This window comes from Oncorhynchus gorbuscha, linkage group LG09, assembly GCF_021184085.1.
Source record: "Oncorhynchus gorbuscha isolate QuinsamMale2020 ecotype Even-year linkage group LG09, OgorEven_v1.0, whole genome shotgun sequence".
In the NCBI taxonomy this organism is placed as follows: Eukaryota; Metazoa; Chordata; class Actinopteri; order Salmoniformes; family Salmonidae; genus Oncorhynchus; species Oncorhynchus gorbuscha.
In genome coordinates, this window is record NC_060181.1 from 100,083,945 (window position 1) to 100,111,097 (window position 27,153).

The 27,153-nt window shown below is 49.0% G+C and overlaps 1 protein-coding gene across 1 annotated transcript in view; it reads left to right on the forward strand.

The window, feature by feature from the left end:
• The window catches only part of LOC124044320 (protein FAM126B-like), a 151,852-nt gene that overhangs the window by 75,954 nt on the left and 48,745 nt on the right, over nt 1-27,153 (forward strand). The window contains exons 5-8 of the mRNA XM_046363982.1: nt 3,033-3,212; nt 5,675-5,755; nt 18,891-19,006; nt 19,106-19,201. Coding sequence (XP_046219938.1) covers nt 3,033-3,212; nt 5,675-5,755; nt 18,891-19,006; nt 19,106-19,201 — 473 coding nt within the window. The remainder of the gene's footprint in view (nt 1-3,032; nt 3,213-5,674; nt 5,756-18,890; nt 19,007-19,105; nt 19,202-27,153) is intronic.

Sequence of the window (27,153 nt, forward strand, 5' to 3'; positions counted from 1 at the left end):
TTCTGTTGGTTAAGGGCTTGTCAGTAAAGCATTTCACTGTTGGTTAAGGGCTTGTCAGTAAAGTAAAGTTTCGACATTTGGTTAAGGGCTTGCATGTGGCAAAAGCATTTCACGGTAAAGTCTACACTGTTGGTTAAAGTAAAGCATTTCTTGTCAGTAAAGCATTTCACGGTAAAGTCCACACTAGTTGGTTTGTCAGTTGGCATTTGACATTGATGTTATTCATTTACATTTAAGTCATTTATTCTGTGGCAACCCGGAACATAGCCCTGTCTACTTGATCAGGCAACCCGGAACATAGCCCTGTCTGCTTGATCAGGCAACCCGGAACATAGCCCTGTCTGCTTGATCAGGCAACCCGGAACATAGCCCTGTCTGCTTGATCAGGCAACCCGGAACATAGCCCTGTCTGCTTGATCAGGCAACCCGGAACATAGCCCTGTCTGCTTGATCAGGCAACCCGGAACATAGCCCTGTCTGCTTGATCAATACAATCTTGAAGCATGGATTCCAATTGGTCAGACCACGTTGATTAGCCCTTAGCATCGGTACTTCCTTTTAGATGTGTTGCTTTTAGGAAGGGAGATGCAGAATGGAGTCGTGATATGATCTACTGCAGGGAGGCCTAGGGAGGGCCTTGTAGCCATCCCTGTCCAGAGTATTTAAAGCACGAGTACTACAGGCAATGTGTTAGAGCTTCGGTAGCTTTTTCCTCAAATTTGCTTTGTTTTAAGTCCCCAGGTACAATAAATGCGGCCTCAGGTTATGTGGTTTCCAATTTGCACAAATTCCAGTGTAGTTACTTGAGTGCCGTTGTGGTATTGGCTTAAGGGGGAGAATACACGCCTGTGACTATAACCGAAGCCAATTCTCTAATACGATCGGCATTTTATTGTGAGGTATTCTTGGTCTGGTGAACAAAAGGACTTGAGTTCCTGAATGTTAACACAATCACACCGTGATTGTTAGTATAATCACGCATCATAGACCTCTGCCTTCCTTCTTCTCGGGAGTTCTTTATTCCTGTCTGCGCGATGTACTGAGAACCCAGCTGGCTGTATAGACGGGGACAGTATACCCGGAGAGAGCCATGATTCCTTGAAACTGATTATGTTACTGTCCCTGTTGTCTCTCTGGAAGGAGATCCTCGCCCTGAGCTCGTCTACTGTATTGTCCAGGGACTGAACATTCGGGAGTAATACACTGAACATTCGAGAGTAATAAATCAAATAAAATGTATTTATATAGCCCTTCGTACATCAGCTGATATCTCAAAGTGCTGTATAGAAACCCAGTCTAAAACCCCAAACAGCAAGCAATGCAGGTGTAGAAGCACTGAACATTCGAGAGTAATACACTGAGCATTCGAGAGTATTGCACTGAGCATTCGAGGGTAATACACTGAGCATTCGAGAGTATTGCACTGAGCATTCGAGTATTGCACTGAGCATTGCACTGAGCATTCGAGGGTATTGCACTGAGCATTCGAGGGTATTGCACTGAGCATTCGAGGGTATTGCACTGAGCATTCACTGAGCATTCGAGGGTATTGCACTGAGCATTCGAGAGTATTGCACTGAGCATTCGAGAGTATTGCACTGAGCATTCGAGGGTATTGCACTGAGCATTCGAGGGTATTGCACTGAGCATTCGAGGGTATTGCACTGAGCATTCGGGAAAGTCGTATTCCTGGTCGTATTGTGCTAGTGAGTTACAGCCGCTCTGATATCCAAAAGATATTTCCGGCTGTATTTAATAGCACAAAAATAAATATGGGTTACTAATGCAAGAAATAACAACAACAAGATACTGCAGAGTTGCTTAGGAGCTGAAAGCAGAGCTGCCATGTCTTTCGGCGCCATCTTTCTCTCCCTCCCTGTTTCAGTTGGTTTTCTTCCATCTGGTTCTCAGTGAATATGACCCAGGAGGCTGCTGCTGTGTCGCTTTGTGACAAATTAGGTGGAGGAGCAAACCCCAGTCTCCCAAAATCTTGGTAGGTTAGTTATTACAGACTCACAGGCCGGCCATGTCAGGGTAGGGCGTAACACACTGCAGCACTCTTCTGGCCCACATGTTATCTCCTCATTCATCTCCCTCCATGTTTAGTTTGTTTTGTCTCCCTGTAGGTGATGGCCAGGCAGTCTGGTGTGTAGACCTCACCTTTTCCTGAGTGATAATCCATCTGTCAGACTAAAGCATTCATTTTCAAACACACTGGTGGGGACAGACCGATACTGCCTCCAAGACACCTGGCACACTTGCCATCATTTCTGTGACCATGATGTATGTTGCTTTGTTCAGCACCTTTCTGTCTAAGATAGATCTGCCTGTCCCCGAGCAGCTTCATGGAAACATTTTGTCCTGTTGTCCCTGTAGCTCTTTGAGTCTAATGGTTGTATTATATTACCCTGTAGTCTAATGGTTGTATTACCCCCTGTAGTCTAATGGTTGTATTATATTACCCTGTAGTCTAATGGTTGTATTATATTACCCTGTAGTCTAATGGTTGTATTATATTACCCTGTAGTCTAATGGTTGTATTATATTACCCTGTAGTCTAATGGTTGTATTATATTACCCTGTAGTCTAATGGTTGTATTATATTACCCTGTAGTCTAATGGTTGTATTATGTTACTCTATCCCTGTAGTCTAATGGTTGTATTATATTACCCTGTAGTCTAATGGTTGTATTATATTACCCTGTAGTCTAATGGTTGTATTATATTACCCTGTAGTCTAATGGTTGTATTATATTACCCTGTAGTCTAATGGTTGTATTATATTACCCTGTAGTCTAATGGTTGTATTATATTAGCCTGTAGTCTAATGGTTGTATTATATTACCCTGTAGTCTAATGGTTGTATTATATTACCCTGTAGTCTAATGGTTGTATTATATTACCCTGTAGTCTAATGGTTGTATTATATTACCCTGTAGTCTAATGGTTGTATTATATTACCCTGTAGTCTAATGGTTGTATTATATTACCCTGTAGTCTAATGGTTATATTATGTTACTCTATCCCTGTAGCTCCTTGAGCCTGTCTGTCACCAGCTGTTTGAGATGTACCGGAGCTCTGAGGACCGCCTGAGACGCTTCACACTGCAGTTCCTTCCAGAGCTGGTCTGGGTGTACCTCCGCATCACCGCCAGCAGGGACCGCCAGAGCAACGGCTGCATAGAGGCCTTGCTGCTGGGCATATACAACCTGGTAACTACTACTACCTACCTAAACCTACAGAACTAACCTAGTTATAATCCTTCCCCTCATGCTAGGCATATGTACAGACTGTGAGGGGTTAGGAGATAGGGCTTTAGTCTCTATGAAAGAGCCTGGATGTTAGGGGTGGGATAGGGCTTTAGTCTCTATGAAATAGGCTGAATGTTAGGCGTGGTATTGGGCTTTAGTCTCTATGGATTAGGCTGGATGTTAGGGGTGGAATAGGGCTTTAGTCTCTGTGGAAGAGGCTGGATGTTAGGGGTGGTATTGGGCTTTAGTCTCTATGGAATAGGCTGGATGTTAGCAGTGGGGCTTTTGTGTCTATGGAAGAGCCTGGATGTTAGGGGTGGGATAAGGCTTTAGTCTCTGGATGAGGTTGGATGTTAGGGGTGGGATAGGGCTTTAGTCTCTGGGGGAGGGAATATGTTAGGGGTGGGATAGGGCTTTAGTCTCTGGGGGAGGAAGTATGTTAGGGGTGGAACAGGGATTTAATGTCTATGGAATAGGCTGGATATTAGGGGTGGGGGATATGGCTTTAGTCTCTATGGAAGAGGCTGGATATTAGGGGTGGGATAGGGCTTTAGTCTCTATGGAAGAGGCTGGATGTTAGGGGTGGGATAGGGCTTTAGTCTCTATGGAAGAGGCTGGATGTTAGGGGTGGGATAGGGCTTTAGTCTCTATGGAAGAGGCTGAATGTTAGGGGTGGGATAGGGCTTTAGTCTCTATGGAAGAGGCCGAATGTTAGGGGTGGGATAGGGCTTTAGTCTCTATGGAAGAGGCTGGATGTTAGGGGTGGGATAGGGCTTTAGTCTCTATGGAAGAGGCTGGATGTTAGGGGTGGGATAGGGCTTTAGTCTCTATGGAAGAGGCTGGATGTTAGGGGTGGGATAGGGCTTTAGTCTCTATGGAAGAGGCTGGATGTTAGGGGTGGGATAGGGCTTTAGTCTCTATGGAAGAGGCTGGATGTTAGGGGTGGGATAGGGCTTTAGTCTCTATGGAAGAGGCTGGATGTTAGGGGTGGGATAGGGCTTTAGTCTCTATGGAAGAGGCTGGATGTTAGGGGTGGATAGGGCTTTAGTCTCTATGGAAGAGGCTGGATGTTAGGGGTGGATAGGGCTTTAGTCTCTATGGAAGAGGCTTGGACAGCTGGTGCTGAAGGTCAGATGAAGGTCTGCTGTCATTACTGGAAGAGGCTACTAAAGCTTTGTCAGGACCTGTGGAAAGGACAGATCCCTGGGTCTATCTAGTAACTGCTGCAGATATCGTTGTAGAGGGCTCCGTCTGTGTGTGTGTGATGCATAATTTACGATCCTCGGTCTTCTCTCATCTACCACTGCTGTAGACTACTCTCATCAGTTACACAGCACGGCTCTCTGCAGACAGACATTGGATATACAGAGAGAACCTGGCTCTGGGCAGGCAGTCAGGCAGTGAAGGGTGTGGTTAGCAATTAGCATAGCATTCAAGGACATGGTTAGCATGGTAGCAGGGTTAGCATGATCACAGCTGTGAGGGGTATGGTTAGCACGATAAGCAATTTTCATAAATGTTCATGATAAGCAAATAGCATGTTTAGCAATAGCATGGTTAGCACATTAGTGAATGGCAGGTTGGCATTAACAGTGCTGATCTCATGAAGGATTAGTGTTGGGGTACAGACAGGCCCAGTGAGTAACTCTCCCAGAGGATGACAGAGGATAGGAGAAACTAAGGGCATGCAGTCCATTACGACACAGAGCAGAGGTCACTAAGCTTACTCTCAAAGCACACACAAACACTGTCCACCAGACTGTTAAAATCAACCAACCCAGCCAAAGAAGCTTGTTTCGTTGACCTCTGCATTGAAGGGCTTGTTTCGTTGACCTCTGCATTGAAGGGCTTGTTTCGTTGACCTCTGCATTGAAGGGCTTATTTCGTTGACCTCTGCAGGGTAGCCTAGTGGTAAGAGCGTTGGACTAGTAACCGGAAGTTTGCAAGTTCAAATCCCTGAGCTGACAAGGTACAAATCTGTTGTTCTGCCCCTGAACAGGCAGTTAACCCACTGTTCCTAGGCTGTCATTGGAAATAAGAATTTGTTCCTAACTGACTTGCCTAGTTAAATAAAGGTCTGGCCGTCCAGAATCACAACACACGGCCTTTGGCCCCGTTGAAGCTCATCGTTTTCCTGACGTTTATTCACGCACACACAAGCGCACACAAGCGCACACAAGCGCACACACACACACACACACACACACACACACACACACACACACACACACACACACACACACACACACACACACACACACACACACACACACACACACACACACACACACACACACACACACACACACACACACACACACACACACACACACACACACACACACACTATCAACCAGACTGTTCAAACTAACCAACCCGGCCAAAAAGCTCTCCAACATTACTTTCTCGCTCTGGTTTTTCAGGAGATTGTGGACAAAGATGGGAACAGCAAGCTCCTGTCGTTCACCATCCCCTCCCTGTCCAAGCCCTCTGTGTATCACGAGGTAAGACTGGTAGCCTAGCGTTTAGTGTTGGGCCAGTAACCGAAAGGTCGCTGGTTCGAATGCCCGAGCCAACAAGGTGAAAAATCTGTCTGTGCCTTTGGGAAATGTGCTGATATGCTCCAGGGGCACTGTACTACTAAGCTTGACTCTGGAAAACAACACATTTCACTGCACCTATGAAAATTAAACGGCTTTTCTATGTGTGTTTTGTTGCCCTCTGGCACATCCCACAGGGTACCGTATTCCAGTACACTATATAGGGAATATTGGGTCATTTGAGACATTAATCGCCTTCACCCATCTCTCCTGCCTGTAAAACAGGCTTATTATCTGACCGTCTGGAGGGTGAAGAATGGAGGCTCTGTGATATTATGTTCACCTCCAGGGGTAACGGTGGTTTATCTTGCTCATTGTTCACCTCTAGGGTTAACGGTGGTTTATCTAGCTCTCATTGTTCACCTCTAGGGGTAACGGTGGTTTATCTTGCTCATTGTTCACCTCTAGGGGTAACGGTGGTTTATCTAGCTCATTGTTCACCTCTAGGGGTAACGGTGGTTTATCTAGCTCTCATTGTTCACCTCTAGGGGTAACGGTGGTTTATCTAGCTCTCATTGTTCACCTCTAGGGGTAACGGTGGTTTATCTAGCTCATTGTTCACCTCTAGGGGTAACGGTGGTTTATCTAGCTCATTGTTCACCTCTAGGGGTAACGGTGGTTTATCTAGCTCTCATTGTTCACCTCTAGGGGTAACGGTGGTTTATCTAGCTCTCATTGTTCACCTCTAGGGGTAACGGTGGTTTATCTAGCTCTCATTGGTCACCTCTAGGGGTAACGGTGGTTTATCTAGCTCTCATTGTTCACCTCTAGGGGTAACGGTGGTTTATCTAGCTCATTGTTCACCTCTAGGGGTAACGGTGGTTTATCTAGCTCATTATTCACCTCTAGGGGTAACGGTGGTTTATCTAGCTCATTGTTCACCTCTAGGGGTAACGGTGGTTTATCTAGCTCATTGGTCACCTCTAGGGGTAACGGTGGTTTATCTAGCTCTCATTGTTCACCTCTAGGGGTAACGGTGGTTTATCTAGCTCTCATTGTTCACCTCTAGGGGTAACGGTGGTTTATCTAGCTCATTGTTCACCTCTAGGGGTAACGGTGGTTTATCTAGCTCTCATTGTTCACCTCTAGGGGTAACGGTGGTTTATCTAGCTCTCATTGTTCACCTCTAGGGGTAACGGTGGTTTATCTAGCTCTCATTGTTCACCTCTAGGGGTAACGGTGGTTTATCTAGCTCTCATTGGTCACCTCTAGGGGTAACGGTGGTTTATCTAGCTCTCATTGTTCACCTCTAGGGGTAACGGTGGTTTATCTAGCTCATTGTTCACCTCTAGGGGTAACGGTGGTTTATCTAGCTCATTGTTCACCTCTAGGGGTAACGGTGGTTTATCTAGCTCATTGTTCACCTCTAGGGGTAACGGTGGTTTATCTAGCTCATTGTTCACCTCTAGGGGTAACGGTGGTTTATCTAGCTCATTGTTCACCTCTAGGGGTAACGGTGGTTTATCTAGCTCATTGGTCACCTCTAGGGGTAACGGTGGTTTATCTAGCTCTCATTGTTCACCTCTAGGGGTAACGGTGGTTTATCTAGCTCATTGTTCACCTCTAGGGGTAACGGTGGTTTATCTAGCTCATTGGTCACCTCTAGGGGTAACGGTGATTTATCTAGCTCTCATTGTTCACCTCTAGGGGTAACGGTGGTTTATCTAGCTCATTGTTCACCTCTAGGGGTAACGGTGGTTTATCTAGCTCTCATTGTTCACCTCTAGGGGTAACGGTGGTTTATCTAGCTCTCATTGTTCACCTCTAGGGGTAACGGTGGTTTATCTAGCTCTCATTGTTCACCTCTAGGGGTAACGGTGGTTTATCTAGCTCATTGTTCACCTCTAGGGGTAACGGTGGTTTATCTAGCTCATTGTTCACCTCTAGGGGTAACGGTGGTTTATCTAGCTCATTGGTCACCTCTAGGGGTAACGGTGGTTTATCTAGCTCTCATTGGTCACCTCTAGGGGTAACGGTGGTTTATCTAGCTCTCATTGTTCACCTCTAGGGGTAACGGTGGTTTATCTAGCTCATTGGTCACCTCTAGGGGTAACGGTGGTTTATCTAGCTCATTGGTCACCTCTAGGGGTAACAGTGGTTTATCTAGCTCATTGTTCACCTCTAGGGGTAACGGTGGTTTATCTAGCTCTCATTGTTCACCTCTAGGGGTAACGGTGGTTTATCTAGCTCTCATTGTTCACCTCTAGGGGTAACGGTGGTTTATCTAGCTCTCATTGTTCACCTCTAGGGGTAACGGTGGTTTATCTAGCTCATTGGTCACCTCTAGGGGTAACGGTGGTTTATCTAGCTCTCATTGTTCACCTCTAGGGGTAACGGTGGTTTATCTAGCTCATTGTTCACCTCTAGGGGTAACGGTGGTTTATCTAGCTCTCATTGTTCACCTCTAGGGGTAACGGTGGTTTATCTAGCTCTCATTGTTCACCTCTAGGGGTAACGGTGGTTTATCTAGCTCTCATTGTTCACCTCTAGTGATACTATATGTCTGGATCTGGAGCAGTGTTCAAATCAAATCAAATCAAATGTTATTTGTCACATACACATGGTTAGCAGATGTTAATGCGAGTGTAGCGAAATGCTTGTGCTTCTAGTTCCGACAATGCAGTAATAACCAACGAGTAATCTAACCTAATAATTCCAAAACTACTACCTTATAGACACAAGTGTAAAGGGATAACGAATATGTACATAAATATGTACATATATGAATGAGTGATGGTACAGAGCGGCATAGGCAAGATACATTATTTATTATTATTATACAGTAGATGGTATTGAGTACAGTATATACATATGAGATGAGTATGTAAACAAAGTGGCATAGTTAAAGTGGCTAGTGATACATGTATTACATAAGGATGCAGTAGATGTTGTAGAGTACAGTATATACATATGCATATGAGATGAATAATGTAGGGTATGTAAACATTATATTAGGTAGCATTGTTTAAAGTGGCTAGTGATATATTTTACATTTCCCATTATTAAAGTGGCTGGAGTTGAGTCAGTGTGTTGGCAGCAGCCACTCAATGAATCAATGAACTGTGCTCATTTTCCTAGCCACCGTACTTCTACACCTGCATTGCTTGCTGTTTGGGGTTTTAGGCTGGGTTTCTGTACAGCACTTTGAGATATCAGCTGATGTACGAAGGGCTTTATAAATGCATTTGATTAGCCAGGAGATGTTTACAGGAACACACCAATCTGTTAGCTACTATTGAATGGAGAGAGCGATGCTTTCTACCAGGCCAAATGGAAGTGTTTATGGTCTGGTGTATTACATTAACCACTGAGTCTAATGGCACCCTGTTCCCTCTGTAGAGCACTACCCTGTTCCCTCTGTAGAGCACTACCCCGTTCCCTCTGTAGAGCACTACCCTGTTCCCTCTGTAGAGCACTACCCTGTTCCCTCTGTAGAGCACTACCCCGGTCAACAGTAGAGCACTACCCCGTTCCCTCTGTAGAGCACTACCCCGTTCCCTCTGTAGAGCACTACCCCGTTCCCTTTGTAGAGCACTACCCCGTTCCCTCTGTAGAGCACTACCCTGTTCCCTCTGTAGAGCACTACCCCGTTCCCTCTGTAGAGCACTACCCCGTTCCCTCTGTAGAGCACTACCCCGTTCCCTCTGTAGAGCACTACCCCGGTCAACAGTAGAGCACTACCCTGTTCCCTCTGTAGAGCACTACCCCGTTCCCTCTGTAGAGCACTACCCTTTTCCCTCTGTAGAGCACTACCCTGTTCCCTCTGTAGAGCACTACCCCGGTCAACAGTAGAGCACTACCCTGTTCCCTCTGTAGAGCACTACCCTGTTCCCTCTGTAGAGCACTACCCCGTTCCCTCTGTAGAGCACTACCCCGTTCCCTCTGTAGAGCACTACCCTGGTCAACAGTAGAGCACTACCCTGTTCCCTCTGTAGAGCACTACCCTGTTCCCTCTGTAGAGCACTACCCTGTTCCCTCTGTAGAGCACTACCCTGTTCCCTCTGTAGAGCACTACCCCGTTCCCTCTGTAGAGCACTACCCCGTTCACCCCGTTCCCTCTGTAGGGCACTACCCTGTTCCCTCTGTAGAGCACTACCCCGTTCCCTCTGTAGAGCGCTGTGGGCCCTGGTCAACAGTAGAGCACTACCCTGTTCCCTCTGTAAGCACTACCCTGTTCCCTCTGTAGAGTACTACCCTGTTCCCTCTGTAGAGCACTACCCTGTTCCCTCTGTAGAGCACTACCCTGTTCCCTCTGTAGAGCACTATCCCGTTCCCTCTGTAGAGCACTACCCTTTTCCCTCTGTAGAGCACTACCCTGTTCCCTCTGTAGAGCACTACCCTGTTCCCTCTGTAGAGCACTACTCTGTTCCCTCTGTAGAGCACTACCCTGGTCAACAGTAGAGCACTACCCCGTTCCCTCTGTAGAGCACTACCCCGTTCCCTCTGTAGAGCACTACCCCGTTCCCTCTGTAGGGCACTACCCCGTTCCCTCTGTAGAGCACTACCCCGTTCCCTCTGTAGAGCACTACCCCGTTCCCTCTGTAGAGCACTACCCCGTTCCCTCTGTAGAGCACTACCCCGTTCCCTCTGTAGAGCACTACCCTGTTCCCTCTGTAGAGCACTACCCCGTTCCCTCTGTAGAGCGCTGTGGGCCCTGGTCAACAGTAGGGCGTTGTGGCAGTGCACAATTTTCCCAACGTCATCCGGGTTAGATAAGGGTTTGGCCGGCTTTAAAGAATCCTTGTGCGCTGACACGGTCACCAGCTCTACGGTGTTTCCTCGACACATGGTGCGGCTGGCTTTCGGGTTAAGAAGCAGTGCGGCTTGGCAGGGTCGTATTTCGAAGGATGCATGGCTCTCGACCTTCGCCTCTCCCGAGTTCATACGGGAGTTGCAGCGATGGGACAAGACTGTAATTAACAATTTGATATCATGAAATTGGGGGTAAAAAGTAATACAAAGACCCTTTTTACTCAGGCTCCCTTTCCAGCGTTGGGGAACATTACAGTTCCTCTGACACCCGCTACGTCCGTTTCTATGGCACAAACTGTTCACACCACCCTGGTTGGCGGAGAAAACATTTAGCAGCTTTAAAGCTTATTTTCTTGCAATTATACACATTGTACCATGTCTAATGTGTATTCGTGTGATATTTGATTGATGACTAACTCTTTAACTCTATGGGCTAAACGTTAGCTGACATGGGCTAGTTAATCAGGACATTTCTCACTAGTTATAAATATCTCTCTAAGGTCTGCAGTGACTGACATGACAAGAGGAACTGATGATGTACTACCCAATTTAGAAATGTCACTTTGTGAGTTCTGCTATTCCAACTTTAGAGGCTAAAGCCGGACTGAGTTCCTTAATAAAAGCCTGCTCCCCCTGCCGACCCCTAAGCGGCCCCCCCCTCCAACAGGAGGCAGCGCTCTACGTGACATCAGTCTTACCCCACAGCATGCTGGACTACCATATCCTCCATACACTACTAGTCTCATCCAGAATGAATTCCCTCTCTGCTTTCTCCCCCTGATACCAGAAACCAGTTCACTGAAAGGAGGTCTCTGCTCACTGCCACATTGACTGAGTGTCTCTGGCTCTGCATCACCTCAGAGGAGAGCTGTATTCTACAATACAGTGTGCCAGTTCAGCCCAGGCCAATGTTCCTATTTGAAGGCTGCCTGTCCTTACTGCAGTGCTGTGGCGTGTAGTCTCATATGGGGCCTATTTCTATGTGCGTTGAGGCATTCTCTCCCACAAGCAGACTGACAGACGCACGGAACTCTGACATAACCCAGGAAATATGAACAATATGAACATGAACAATATGAACCAAGGAAACGATACATTGTACAAGTACGATAAACATGGCACCCACTCAGAGGGTAAGAAATGATGAATGAAAATGTCTTGTTTCAAACGTGAAGGGCTAGCTAAACCCAGCAACAAAAGAAACATCCTCTCACTGTCAACTGTGTTTATTTTCAGCAAACTTAACATGTGTAAATATTTGTATGAACATAAACAAGATTCAACAACTGAGACATAAACTGAACAGGTTCCACAGACATGTGACTAACAGAAATGGAATAATGTGTCCCTGAACAAAGGGGGGGTCAAAATCAAAAGTAACAGTCAGTATCTGGTGTGGCGACCAGCTGCATTAAGTACTGCAGTGCATCTCCTCCTCATGGCCTGCACTAGATTTGCTAGTTCTTGCTGTGAGATACATTTACATTTACATTTAAGTCATTTAGCAGACGCTCTTATCCAGAGCGACTTACAAATTGGTGCATTCACCTTATGACATCCAGTGGGACAGTCACTTAACAATAGTGCATCTAAAACTTAGGGGGGGGTGGGGTGAGAGGGATTACTTAACCTATCCTAGGTATTCCTTAAAGAGGTGGGGTTTCAGGTGTCTCCGGAAGGTGGTGATTGACTCCGCTGTCCTGGCGTCGTGAGGGAGTTTGTTCCACCATTGGGGGGCCAGGGCAGCGAACAGTTTTGACTGGGCTGAGCGGGAGCTGTACTTCCTCAGTGGTAGGGAGGCGAGCAGGCCAGAGGTGGATGAACGCAGTGCCCTTGTTTGGGTGTAGGGCCTGATCAGAGCCTGGAGGTACTGAGGTGCCGTTCCCCTCACAGCTCCGTAGGCAAGCACCATGGTCTTGTAGCGGATGCGAGCTTCAACTGGAAGCCAGTGGAGAGAACGGAGCAGCGGGGTGACGTGAGAGAACTTGGGAAGGTTGAACACCAGACGGGCTGCGGCGTTCTGGATGAGTTGAAGGGTTTAATGGCACAGGCAGGGAGCCCAGCCAACAGCGAGTTGCAGTAATCCAGACGGGAGATGACAAGTGCCTGGATTAGGACCTGCGCCGCTTCCTGTGTGAGGCAGGGTCGTACTCTGCGGATGTTGTAGAGCATGAACCTACAGGAACGGGCCACCGCCTTGATGTTAGTTGAGAACGACAGGGTGTTGTCCAGGATCACACCAAGGTTCTTGGCGCTCTGGGAGGAGGACACAGTGGAGTTGTCAACCGTGATGGCGAGATCATGGAACGGGCAGTCCTTCCCGGGAGGAAGAGCAGCTCCGTCTTGCCGAGGTTCAGCTTGAGGTGGTGATCCGTCATCCACACTGATATGTCTGCCAGACATGCAGAGATGCGATTGGTCATCAGAAGGGGAAAGGAGAAGATTAATTGTGTGTCATAGCAATGATAAGAGAGACCATGTGAGGTTATGACAGAGCCAAGTGACTTGGTGTATAGCGAGAATAGGAGAGGGCCAAGAACAGAGCCCTGGGGGACACCAGTGGTGAGAGCGCGTGGTGAGGAGACAGATTCTCGCCACGCCACCTGGTACACCTGTCAGGTAGGACGCAATCCAAGCGTGGGCCGCGCCGGAGATGCCCAACTCGGAGAGGGTGGAGAGGAGGATCTGATGGTTCACAGTATCGAAGGCAGCCGATAGATCTAGAAGGATGAGAGCAGAGGAGAGAGAGTTAGCTTTAGCAGTGCGGAGCGCCTCCGTGATACAGAGGAGAGCAGTCTCAGTTGAATGACTAGTCTTGAAACCTGACTGATTTGGATCAAGAAGGTCATTCAGAGAGAGATAGCGGGAGAGCTGGCCAAGGACGGCACGTTCAAGAGTTTTGGAGAGAAAAGAAAGAAGGGATACTGGTCTGTAATTGTTGACATCGGAGGGATCGAGTGTAGGTTTTTTCAGAAGGGGTGCAACTCTCGCTCTCTTGAAGACGGAAGGGACGTAGCCAACGGTCAGGGATGAGTTGATGAGCGAGGTGAGGTAAGGGAGAAGGTCTCCGGAAATGGTCTGGAGAAGAGAGGAGGGGATAGGGTCAAGCGGGCAGGTTGTTGGGCGGCCGGCCGTCACAAGACGCGAGATTTCATCTGGAGAGAGAGGGGAGAAAGAGGTCAGAGCATAGGGTAGGGCAGTGTGAGCAGAACCAGCGGTGTCGTTTGACTTAGCAAACGAGGATCGGATGTTACCCCACACTTCCACCAAGGCACCTGCAAGTTCCCGGACATTTCTGGGGTGAATGACCCTACCCCTCACCCTCCAATCCAACAGGTCCCAGACGTGCTCAATGGGTTTGAGATCCGGGCTCTTCGCTGGCCATGGCAGAACACTGACATTTCTGTCTTGCAGGAAATCACACACAGAACGAGCAGTATGGCTGGTGGCATTGTCATGCTGGAGGGTCATGTCAGGATGAGCCTGCAGGAAGGGTACCACATGAGGGAGGAGGATTTGTTTCCTGTAACGCACAGCGTTGAGATTGCCTGCAATGACAACAAGCTCAGTCCGATGATGCTGTGACACACCGCCCCAGACCATGACGGACCCTCCACCTCCAAATCGATCCCGCTCCAGAGTACAGGCCTCAGTGTAATGCTCATTCCTTTGACGATAAACACGAATCTGACCATCACCCCTGATGAGACAAAACCGCGACTCATCAGTGAAGAGCACTTTTCGCCAGTCCTGTCTGGTCCAGTGACAGTGGGTTTGTGCCCATGGGCAACGTTGTTGTCGGTGATGTCTGGTGAGGGCCTGCCTTACAACAGGCCTACATGCCCTCAGTCCAGCCTCTCTCAGCCTATTGCGGACAGTCTGAGCACTGATGGAGGGATTGTGCATTTCTGGTGTAACTCAGGCAGTTGTTGCCATCCTGTACCTGTCACACAGGTGTGATGTTCGGATGTCCCGATCCTGTGCAGGTGTTACACGTAGTCTGCCACTGCGAGGACGATCAGCTGTCCGTCCTGTCTCCCTGTAGTGCTGTCTTACAGTCTCACAGTACGGACATTGTAATTTATTGCTCTGGCCACATCTGCAGTCCTCAAGCCTCCTTGCAGCATGCCTAAGGCATGTTCACGCAGATGAGCAGGGACCCTGGGCATCTTTCTTTTGGTGTTTTTCAGAGTCAGTAGAAAGGCCTCTTTAGTGTCCTAAGTTTTCATAACTGTGACCTTAATTGCCTACCGTCTGTAAGCTGTGAGTGTCTTATTGACCGTTCCACAGGTGCATGTTCATGAATTGTTTTTGGTTCATTGAACAAGAATGGGAAACAGTTTTTAAACCCTTTACAATGAAGATCTGTCAAGTTATTTGGATTTTTACTAGTTGTCGTCGAGAGACAGGGTCCTGAAAAAGGAGGTATATTTTTTTGCTGAGTTTATTATTGCAGGATTGGTTAAGGCCTTGTAAGCATTTCACTTTAAGGTCTCCTGTTGTATTCAGTTCATGTGACAAATACAATTTGATTTCAAATGTTCGCTGTTGCTTTCACACATTTAAATGCATATGTAGTGAATCTATATTCCAACAATGCAGTTTTAAGAAAATAATAGATAAGAAATACTTAAAGAGCAGCAGTAAATAACAACAGTGGGGCTATATACAGGGTATTACGGTACAGAGTCAATGTGGAGGCTATATACAGGGTATTACGGTACAGAGTCAATGTGGAGTCTATATACAGGGTATTACGGTACAGAGTCAATGTGGAGGCTATATACAGGGTATTACAGTACAGAGTCAATGTACGGGGGCACCGGTCTCAAGGTAATTGAGGTATTATGTACATGTAGGTAGAGTTATTAAAGTGACTATGCATAGATGATAACAGAGTAGCAGCAGCGTAGAAGGGAGGGGGGCAATGCAATTAGATTGGCTGAGTCTTATGGCTTGGGGTTAGAAGTTGTTTTCAGAAGCCTCTTGGACCTAGACTTGGTGCTCCGGTACCGCTCGCCGTGCAGTAGCAGAGAGAACAGTCTATGACTTGGGGCTCCGGTACCGCTCGCCGTGCGGTAGCAGAGAGAACAGTCTATGACTTGGGGCTCCGGTACCACTCGCCGTGCGGTAGCAGAGAGAACAGTCTTTGACTTGCATGGCTGGAGTCTTTGACAATTTTTAGGCCTTTCTCTGACACATATAGAGGTCCTGGATGGCCGGAAACGGTGATGTACTGGGCCGTATGCACTACCCTCTGTAGTGCCTTGCGGTCGGAGGGCGAGCAGTTGCCGTACCAGGCAGTGATGCAACCAGTCAGAATGCTCTCGGCGGTGCAGCTGTAGAACCATTTGAGGATCTGAGGACCCATGCCAAATCTTTTCAGTCTCCTGAGGGGGAATGGGTTTTGTTGTGCCCTCTCCACGACTGTCTTGTTGTGTTTGGACCATGATAGTTTGTTGGTGATGTGGACACCAAGGATCTTGAAGCTCTCAACCTGCTCCACTACAACCCCATCGATGAGAATGGGGGCGTGCTCGGTCCTCCTTTTCCTGTAGTCCACAATCATCTCCTTTGTCTTGATCACGTTGAGGGAGAGGTTGTTATCCTGGCACCACACGGCCAGATCTGTGACCACCTCCCTATAGGTCGTTTCTTCGTTGTTGGTGATCAGGCCTACCAGTGTTGTGTCATCAGCAAACTTAATGATTGTGTAGGAGTCGTGCCTGGCCATGCAGTCATGAGTGAACATGGAGTAGAGGTGTGGACTGAGCACACACCCCAGAGGGGCCCCGGTGTTGAGGCTCAGTGTCGCGGATGTTACCTACCCTTACCATCTGGGTGCGGCCCGTCAGGAAGTCCAGGATCCATTTGCAGAGGGAGGTGTTTAGTCCCAGGATCCTTAGCTTAGTGATGAGCTTTGAGGGCACTATGGTGTTGAACGCTGAGCTGTAGTCAATGAATAGCATTCTCACATAGGTGTTCCTCTAGTCCAGGTGGGAAAGGGCAGTGTGGAGTGCAAAAGAGATTGCATCATCTGTGGATCTGTTCGTACGGTATGCAAATTGGAGTGGGTCTAGGGTTTCTGGGATAATGGTGTTGATGTGAGCCATGACCAGCCTTTCAAAGCATTTCATGGCTACAGACGTGAGTGCTACAGGTCTGTACTCATTTAGGCAGGTTACCTTAGTGTTCTTGGGCACAGGGACTATGGTGGTCTGCTTGAAACATGTGGGTATTACAGACTCAGACAGGGAGAGGTTGAACATGTCAGTGAAGACACTTTCCAGTTGGTCAGCGCATGCTCGGAGTACATGTCCTGGTAATCCGTCTGCGGCCTTGTGAATGCTGACCTCTTTAAACGTTTTACTAACATCAGCTACGGAGAGCGTGATCACACAGTCGTCCGGAACAGCTGATGCTCTCATGAATGTTTCAGTGTTATTTGCCTCGACGCGAGAATAGAAGTTATTTAGCTGGTCTGGTAGACTCGTGTCACTGGGCAGCTCTCGGCTGTGCTTCCCTTTGTGGTCTGTAATGGTTTGCCCTGCCACAACCGACGAGCGGAGCCGATGTAGTCCGATTTGATCTTAGTCCTGTGTTGAAGCTTTGCCTGTTTGATGGTTTGTCGCAGGGCATAGCGAGATTTCTTTTAAGCTTCCAGGTTAGAGTTCTTCTCTTGAAGCAAGCTTAAGATCACCATGCTCAATGCCAAGCATCGGATGGAGTGGTGTAAATCTCGCTGCCATTGGACTCTGGAGCAGTGGAAACGTGTTCTCTGGAGTGATGAATCACGCTTCACCATCTGGCAGTCCGACGGATGAATCTGGGTTTGTCGGATGCCAGGAGAATGCTACCTGCCCCAATGCATAGTACCGACTAAAGTTTGGTGGAATAGGAAAAATGGTCTGCGGCTTTTTTTCATGTTTCTGGCTAGGCCAGTCGAGGGAAATCTTAATGCTACAGCATACAATGACATTCTAGAAGATTATGTGCTTCCAAATGTGTAGCAACAGTTTTGGGAAGTCTCTTTCCTGTTTCTGCATGACAATTCCCCCGCACAAAGCAAGGTCCATACAGAAATGGTTTGTCGAGATCGGTGTGGAAGAACTTGATTGGCCGCACAGAACCCGGTTGACCTCTAACGCATCTGACACCTTTGGGATGAATTGGAACGCCGACTGCGAGCCAGGCCTAATCACCCAACATCAGCGCCCGACCTCACTAATGCTCTTGTGGCTGAATGGAAACAAGTCCCTGCAGCAATGTTCCAACATCTACTGTAAAGCCTTCCCAGAAGAGTGGAGGCTGTTATAGCAGCAATGTTCCAACATCTAGAGGAAAGCCTTCCCAGAAGAGTGGAGGCTGTTATAGCAGCAATGTTCCAACATCTAGTGGAAAGCCTTCCCAGAAGAGTGGAGACTGTTATAGCAGCAATGTTCCAACATCTACTGTAAAACCTTCCCAGAAGAGTGGATTTAACCCCATCATTTTGGGCATTAAACAGTCTCCATATATATTTCCAATTTAATTTCTGCAGTGGCTACATCTTGTTATTGGTATGCTTGTCATTGGCCTAGAAAGTTCTTTAGTTGTTGCATAAAAATAAACATTATGGGCAGACCGTGTCAGGCTGCAATGGTCTCATATATTCATCAGTTAAATACTGCTGTGTGTCAGACTGCAATGGTCTCATTCATCAGTTAAATACTGCTGTGTGTCAGACTGCAATGGTCTCATTCATCAGTTAAATACTGCTGTGTGTCAGACTGCAATGGTCTCATTCATCAGTTAAATACTGCTGTGTGTCAGACTGCAATGGTCTCATTCATCAGTTAAATACTGCTGTGTGTCAGACTGCAATGGTCTCATTCATCAGTTAAATACTGCTGTGTGTCAGACTGCAATGGTCTCATTCATCAGTTAAATACTGCTGTGTGTCAGACTGCAATGGTCTCATTCATCAGTTAAATACTGCTGTGTGTCAGACTGCAATGGTCTCATTCATCAGTTAAATACTGCTGTGTGTCAGACTGCAATGGTCTCATTCATCAGTTAAATACTGCTGTGTGTCAGACTGCAATGGTCTCATTCATCAGTTAAATACTGCTGTGTGTCAGACTGCAATGGTCTCATTCATCAGTTAAATACTGCTGTGTGTCAGACTGCAATGGTCTCATTCATCAGTTAAATAATGCTGTGTGTCAGAATGTAATGGTCTCCTCTGCTAAATGGTTAGTTAGTTGCTGTTAGTTGTTGATGTGTGTGTGTGTGGCTTCCTTTCCAGCCCTCCAGTCTGGGCTCCATGGGTCTGACCGAGGGAGCTCTGAGTCATCATGACCTCATCAGGGTCGTCTACAGCGGGCTGCACCCTCAGAGAGAAACTTTCACTGCCCAGAACAGGTACTCCTGACCCCTAACCCCCGGAGGCCTACACTGGGGGGGGCGTAGTGGAGGACGGGGTGGCAGATGTCTGACAGTGTTCCTGTGTTTTTGTTTCAGGTTTGAAGTGCTGTGTTTCCTCATGTTGTGCTACAACTCTGCTGTGGTCTACATGCCTCTCTCCTCCTACCAGTCTGTCTGCAGGATGAGCTCACGGTGAGGACTCGCTCTCTGTCGCTCTGTCTCTCTCACTCTGTCTCTGTCTCTCTGGCTCGCTCTGTCTCTCTGGCTCTGTCTCTGTCTCTCTGGCTCTGTCTCTGTCTCTGTCTCTCTGGCTCTGTCTCTGTCTCTCTGGCTCTGTCTCTCTGGCTCTGTCTCTCTGGCTCTGTCTCTCTGGCTCTGTCTCTGTCTCTCTTGCTCTGTCTCTCTCGCTCGCTCTGTCTCTGTCTCTCTGGCTCTGTCTCTGTCTCTCTGGCTCTGTCTCTGTCTCTCTGGCTCTGTCTCTGTCTCTCTTGCTCTGGCTCTCTCTGTCGCTCTCTTGCTCTGTCTCTCTTGCTCTGTCTCTCTTGCTCTGGCTCTGTCTCTCTCTGTCTCTGGCTCTGTCTCTGTCTCTTGCTTCTCTTGCTCTCTCTTACTCTGCTCTGGCTCTGTCGCGCTCTGGCTCTCTCTCTGGCTCTCTGTCTCTCTTGCTCTGTCTCTCTTGTCTCTGGCTCTGTCTCTCGCGCTCTGGCTCTGTCGCGCTCTCTGTCTCTCTTGCTCTGTCTCTCTTGCTCTGGCTCTCTCTCTTGCTCTGTCTCTCTTGCTCTGTCTCTCTGGCTCTGGCTCTGTCTCTCTCTGTCGCGCTCTGGCTCTGTCGCTCTCTGTCGCGCTCTGGCTCTGTCGCGCTCTGGCTCTGTCTCTCTTGCTCTGTCTCTCTTGCTCTGGCTCTGTCTCTCTCTGTCGCGCTCTGGCTCTCTCGCTCTCTGTTGCTCTCTTGCTCTGTCTCTCTTGCTCTGTCTCTCTTGCTCTGGCTGTGTCTCTGTCGTTCAGGATTCCTATTTGACTCAGTCATGCCTTCTTAACCATCCAACATTTCCTCATCTCTCACCCCTTCTAATGCGACCAACCCTGACGCTCATTCCTCCTTCTCCTCTGCCCCGTTTCAAAGTTTCTCCCTGTAGGACACTGAGTCCGAGGTGCTAAAGGAGCTCCTGAAACACTGAAATTTGACCCGCTTTCTTCTTTAAGGTTACTGGCCCTATAATCACTGAGTCGATCTCCAACCTTTTTAACCCGTCTCTCCTTTCTGGGGAGGTTCCTATTGCTTGGAAGGCAGCCACAGTTCATCCTTTATTTAAAGGGGGAGATCAAGCTGATCCTAACTCTTATAGGCCAATTTCTATTTTGCCCTGTTTATCAAAAGTGTTGGAAAACTTGTCAATATTCAACCGATTAGCTTTCTTGAAGTCTATATTATTCTCTCTGGTTTGCAATCTGGTTTCCGCTCAGGTTATGGATGTGTCACTGCGACCTTAAAGGTCCTCAATGATGTCATCATTGCCCTTGATTCTAAGCAATGTTGTGCTGCTTTTAGTATTGACTTGGCCAAAGCTTTTGATATGGTAGAACATTCCATTCTCGTGGGCTTGAGGTAGTCCCCTCAAACAAGTACTTGGGTGTATGGCTAGACCGTACACTGTCCTTCTCTCAGCACATATCAAAGCTGCAGGCTAAAGTTCAATCTAGACGTGGTTTCCTCTATCGTAATCGCTCCTCTTTCACCCCAGCTGCCAAACTAACAATGATTCAGATGACCATTTTCCTCATGCTACTTTACGGAGATATAATTTATAGATCGGCAGGTAAGAGTACAGCTCCCGCTCAGCCCAGTCAAAACTGTTCGCTGCCCTGGCCCCCCAATGGTGGAACAAACTCCCTCACGATGCCAGGACAGCGGAGTCAATCACCACCTTCCGGAGACACCTGAAACCCCACCTCTTTAAGGAATACCTAGGATAGGTTAAGTAATCCCTCTCACCCCACCCCCCCTAAGTTTTAGATGCACTATTGTTAAGTGACTGTCCCACTGGATGTCATAAGGTGAATGCACCAATTTGTAAGTCGCTCTGGATAAGAGCGTCTGCTAAATGACTTAAATGTAATGTAAAATGTAGAGTGTTCTGGAGCGGCTAGATGTTCTTTAGCATTCAGCCATCAGATTTGCCACCAATGTTTCTTATAGGACACATCACTGCACTCTATACTCCTCTGTAAACTGGTTATCTCTGTATACCCGTCGCAAGACCCACTGGTTGATGCTTTTTTATAAAACCCTCTTAGGCCTCAATGCCTACTACCAGCCCTCATCCTCCACATTCAACACCTGTTCACTCCCTCCTATGTGAGATATCTACTACAGCCCTCATCCTCCACATTCAACACCTGTTCTGCCAGTCACATTCTGTTAAAGGTCCTTAAAGCCCACACATCCCTGGGTCGCTCCTCTTTTCAGTTCACTGCAGCTAGCGACTGAAACAAGCTGTAACAAACACTCAAACTGGACAGTTTTATCTCCATCTCTTCACTCAAATACTCAAACTGGACAGTTTTATCTCAATCTCTTCACTCAAATACTCCAACTGGACAGTTTTATCTCAATCTCTTCACTCAAATACTCCAACTGGACAGTTTTATCTCCATCTCTTCACTCAAAGACTCAAACTGGACAGTTTTATCTCCATCTCTTCACTCAAAGACTCAAACTGGACAGTTTTATCTCCATCTCTTCACTCAAAGACTCAAACTGGACAGTTTTATCTCCATCTCTTCACTCAAAGACTCAAACTGGACAGTTTTATCTCAATCTCTTCACTCAAATACTCCAACTGGACAGTTTTATCTCAATCTCTTCACTCAAATACTCCAACTGGACAGTTTTATCTCAATCTCTTCACTCAAATACTCCAACTGGACAGTTTTATCTCAATCTCTTCACTCAAATACTCCAACTGGACAGTTTTATCTCCATCTCTTCACTCAAATACTCCAACTGGACAGTTTTATCTCCATCTCTTCACTCAAATACTCAAACTGGACAGTTTTATCTCCATCTCTTCACTCAAATACTCCAACTGGACAGTTTTATCTCAATCTCTTCACTCAAATACTCCAACTGGACAGTTTTATCTCCATCTCTTCAATATCGAAAGACTCCATTGTGGCTGCTTTGTGTGATGTATTGTTGTCTCCACCTTCTTGCCCTTTGTGCTGTTGTCTGTGCCCGATAATGTTTGTACCATGTTGTGCTGCTGCCATGTGGTGTTGCTACCATGCTGTGTTGCCATGTGTTGCTGTCATGCTGTGTTGTTGTCTTAGGTTTCTCTTTATGTAGAGTTGTTGTCTCTCTTGTCGATGTGTTTTGTCCTATTTCATTATTTATCCCATCCCCGCATGAGGCCTTTTCGTAGGCCGTCATTGTAAATAACAATTTGTTATGTGACTTGCGCAGTAGACTATCTATAGCCTGTTCTTATTGCCAGATCTGTTTTCCCTATCAGCCACTGTACATGCTGCTTCAACTATTTTGTCGAATGAATTTAGAGGCCTGCGAGCTAGGGCCTCTTTTTATGGGGAGGCCTATAATAAACAGTTATAAAACAGAGTTTTTAAATCATTCCGTAAGACACCAGTACCCAAAATGATAGGCTAAATTGCAATGCCTATATTTCTTATTTGGAAGTTAAACATTTTAATGACTAAAGTGATAATACATACATGGATTTCAGACAACTGACTAAATGGAGGAGATATAGACTGACTACTGAATGGAGGATGAATTAAATGTTTATGTTGGAATGGTGAGTTGCAAGCAGCATGCATTTTATTTGGCTAGTAGGCAAATAGTCCTACATTAGAGTTAAATGGGTATTCGTCATGGTATAATGGGTATGCCTCAGGGTATAATGGGTATGCCTCAGGGTATAATGGGTATGCTTCAGGGTATAATGGGTATGCTTCAGGGTATAATGGGTATGCTTCAGGGTATAATGGGTATGCATCAGGGTATAATGGGTATGCCTCAGGGTATAATGGGTATGCCTCAGGGTATAATGGGTGTGGTGGTGTTGTTGGAGGGTGGTGGTGTTGTTGGAGGGTGGTGGTGTTGTTGGAGGGTGGTGGTGGTGGAGTTGTTGGAGGGTGGTGGTGGTGGTGTTGTTGGAGGGTGGTGGTGGTGGTGTTGTTGAAGGGTGGTGGTGTTGGAGGGTGGTGGTGGTGGTGGTGTAAGTCGCTCTGGATAAGAGCGTCTGCTAAATGACTTAAATGTAAATGTAAATGTGTTGGAGGGTGGTGGTGGTGGAGTTGGTGGTGGTGGTGGTGGTGTTGGGTGGTGGTGGTGTTGGGTGGTGGTGGTGTTGGGTGGTGGTGGTGTTGTTGGAGGGTGGTGGTGTTGTTGGAGGGTGGTGTTGTTGTTGGAGGGTGGTGGTGTTGTTGGAGGGTGGTGGTGTTGTTGGAGGGTGGTGGTGGTGTTGGAGGGTGGTGGTGGTGTTGGAGGGTGGTGGTGGTGTTGGAGGGTGGTGGTGGTGTTGGAGGGTGGTGGTGGTGGTGGTGGTGTTGGAGGGTGGTGTTGGAGGGTGGTGGTGGTGTTGGAGGGTGGTGGTGGTGTTGGAGGGTGGTGGTGGTGTTGGAGGGTGGTGGTGGTGTTGGAGGGTGGTGGTGGTGGTGTTGTTGGAGGGTGGTGGTGTTGGAGGGTGGTGGTGGTGGTGGTGTTGTTGGAGGGTGGTGGTGGTGGTGTTGGAGGGTGGTGGTGGTGGTGGTGGTGGTGGTGTTGGAGGGTGGTGGTGGTGTTGTGGTGGTGTTGTTGGAGGGTGGTGGTGTTGTTGGAGGGTGGTGGTGGTGTTGGAGGGTGGTGGTGGGGTTGGAGGGTGGTGGTGTTGTTGGAGGGTGGTGTTGTTGTTGGAGGGTGGTGGTGTTGTTGGAGGGTGGTGGTGTTGTTGGAGGGTGGTGGTGGTGTTGGAGGGTGGTGGTGGTGTTGGAGGGTGGTGGTGGTGTTGGAGGGTGGTGGTGGTGTTGGAGGGTGGTGGTGGTGGTGGTGGTGTTGGAGGGTGGTGTTGGAGGGTGGTGGTGGTGTTGGAGGGTGGTGGTGGTGTTGTGGTGGTGGTGTGGAGGGTGGTGGTGGTGTTGGAGGGTGGTGGTGGTGGTGTTGTTGGAGGGTGGTGGTGTTGGAGGGTGGTGGTGGTGGTGGTGTTGTTGGAGGGTGGTGGTGGTGGTGTTGGAGGGTGGTGGTGGTGGTGGTGGTGGTGGTGGGTGTGGTGGTGGTGGTGGTGGTGTTGTTGGAGGGTGGTGGTGTTGTTGGAGGGTGGTGGTGGTGTTGGAGGGTGGTGGTGGGGTTGGAGGGTGGTGGTGGTGTTGGAGGGTGGTGTTGGAGGGTGGTGGTGGTGGTGGTGGTGTTGTTGGAGGGTGGTGGTGGTGGTGTTGTTGGGGGGTGGTGGTGGTGGTGTTATTGGAGGGTGGTGGTGGTGGTGGTGGTGGTGGAGGTGTTGGAGGGTGGTGTTGGAGGGTGGTGGTGGTGTTGGAGGGTGGTGGTGGTGTTGTTGGAGGGTGGTGGTGGTGTTGTTGGAGGGTGGTGGTGGTGGGGTGGTGTTGTTGAAGGGTGGTGGTGTTGGAGGTGGTGGTGGTGGTGGTGTTGTTGGAGGGTGGTGGTGGTGGTGTTGGAGGGTGGTGGTGTTGGGAGGGTGGTGGTGGTGGTGGTGGTGGTGGTGGTGGTTGGAGGGTGGTGGTGGTGTTGGAGGTGGTGGTGGTGTTGTTGGAGGGTGGTGGTGGTGGTGTTGTTGGAGGGTGGTGGTGGTGTTGTTGAAGGGTGGTGTTGTTGAAGGGTGGTGGTGTTGGAGGGTGGTGGTGGTGGTGGTGGTGTTGTTGGAGGGTGGTGGTGGTGGTGTTGGAGGGTGGTGGTGGTGTTGGAGGGTGGTGGTGGTGGTGGTGGTGGTGGTGGTGGTGGTTGGAGGGTGGTGGTGGTGTTGGAGGGTGGTGGTGGGGTTGGAGGGTGGTGGTGGTGTTGGAGGGTGGTGTTGGAGGGTGGTGGTGGTGTTGGAGGGTGGTGGTGGTGGTGTTGTTGGAGGGTGGTGGTGGTGGTGTTGGGGGGTGGTGGTGGTGGTGGTGTTGTTGGGTGGTGGTGGTGGTGGTGTTGTTGTTGGGAGGGTGGTGGTGGTGTTGTTGGAGGGTGGTGGTGGTGTTGTTGGAGGGTGGTGGTGGTGGTGTTGTTGGAGGGTGGTGGTGGAGGGTGGTGGTGGTGGTGTTGTTGGAGGGTGGTGGTGGTGTTGTTGGAGGGTGGTTGTGGTGGTGGTGGTGTTGTTGTAGGGTGGTGGTGGTGGTGTTGGAGGGTGGTGTTGTTGTTGGAGGGTGGTGGTGTTGTTGGAGGGTGGTGGTGGTGGTGTTGGAGGGTGGTGGTGGTGGTGTTGGGTGGTGGTGGTGTTGTTGGAGGGTGGTGGTGGTGGTGGTGTTGTTGGTGGTGGTGGTGGTGTTGTTGGAGGGTGGTGGTGTTGTTGGAGGGTGGTGGTGGTGGTGGTGTTGTTGGAGGTGGTGGTGTTGTTGGAGGGTGGTGGTGTTGTTGGAGGGTGGTGGTGGTGGTGTTGTTGGGGTGGGGTGGTGGTGGTGGTGTAGGGTGGTGGTGGTGTTGGGTGGTGGGGTGTTGTTGTTGGAGGGTGGTGTTGTTGTTGGAGGGTGGTGGTGGTGGTGTTGGGTGGTGGTGGTGTTGTTGGAGGGTGGTGGTGGTGGTGGTGTTGGAGGGTGGTGGGTGTGGTGGGTGGTGTGTGGTGGGTGGTTGTGGTGGTGTAGGGTGGTGGTGGTGGTGGTGGTGTTGTTGGAGGATGGTGGGGTTGTTGTTGTTGGAGGGTGGTGGTGGTGTTGTTGTTGTTGAGGGTGGTGGTGTTGTTGGAGGGTGGTGGTGTTGTTGGAGGGTGGTGTTGTTGTTGGAGGGTGGTGGTGTTGTTGGAGGGTGGTGGTGTTGTTGTTGGAGGGTGGTGGTGTTGTTGTTGGAGGGTGGTGGTGTTGTTGTTGGAGGGTGGTGGTGGTGTTGTTGGAGGGTGGTGGTTGTTGTTGGAGGGTGGTGGTTGTTGTTGGGAGGGTGGTGGGGTTGTTGTTGGAGGGTGGTGGTGGTGTTGTTGGAGGGTGGTGGTGGTGGTGGTGTTGTTGTAGGGTGGTGGTGGTGGTGGTGTTGGAGGGTGGTGTTGTTGTTGGAGGGTGGTGGTGTTGTTGGAGGGTGGTGGTGGTGGTGGTGGTGTTGGAGGGTGGTGGTGGTGGTGTTGGGTGGTGGTGGTGTTGTTGGAGGGTGGTGGTGGTGGTGGTGTTGTTGGAGTGTGGTGGTGTTGTTGGAGTGTGGTGGTGTTGTTGGAGGGTGGTGGTGTTGTTGGAGTGTGGTGGTGTTGTTGGAGGGTGGTGGTGTTGTTGGAGGGTGGTGGTGTTGTTGGAGGGTGGTGGTGGTGGTGTTGTTGGGGTGTGGTGGGTGGTGGTGGTGGTGTAGGGTGGTGGTGGTGGTGTTGGGTGGTGGGGGTGTTGTTGTTGGAGGGTGGTGTTGTTGTTGGAGGGTGGTGGTGGTGGTGTTGGGTGGTGGTGGTGTTGTTGGAGGGTGGTGGTGGTGGTGGTGTTGGAGGGTGGTGGGTGTGGTGGGTGGTGGGTGTGGTGGGTGGTTGTGGTGGTGTAGGGTGGTGGTGGTGGTGGTGTTGTTGGAGGATGGTGGTGTTGTTGTTGGAGGGTGGTGGTGTTGTTGTTGGAGGGTGGTGGTGTTGTTGTTGGAGGGTGGTGGTGTTGTTGTTGGAGGGTGGTGGTGTTGTTGTTGGAGGGTGGTGGTGTTGTTGTTGGAGGGTGGTGTTGTTGTTGTTGGAGGGTGGTGTTGTTGTTGTTGGAGGGTGGTGTTGTTGTTGTTGGAGGGTGGTGTTGTTGTTGTTGGAGGGTGGTGGGGTTGTTGTTGGAGGGTGGTGGGGTTGTTGTTGGAGGGTGGTGGGGTTGTTGTTGGAGGGTGGTGGGGTTGTTGTTGTTGGAGGGGGTGGTGTTGTTGGAGGGTGGTGGGGGTGTTGTTGTTGGAGGGTGGTGGGGGTATTGTTGGAGGGTGGTGGGGGTGTTGTTGGAGGGTGGTGGTGTTGTTGGAGGGTGGTGGGGGTGTTGTTGGAGGGTGGTGGGGGTGTTGTTGGAGGGTG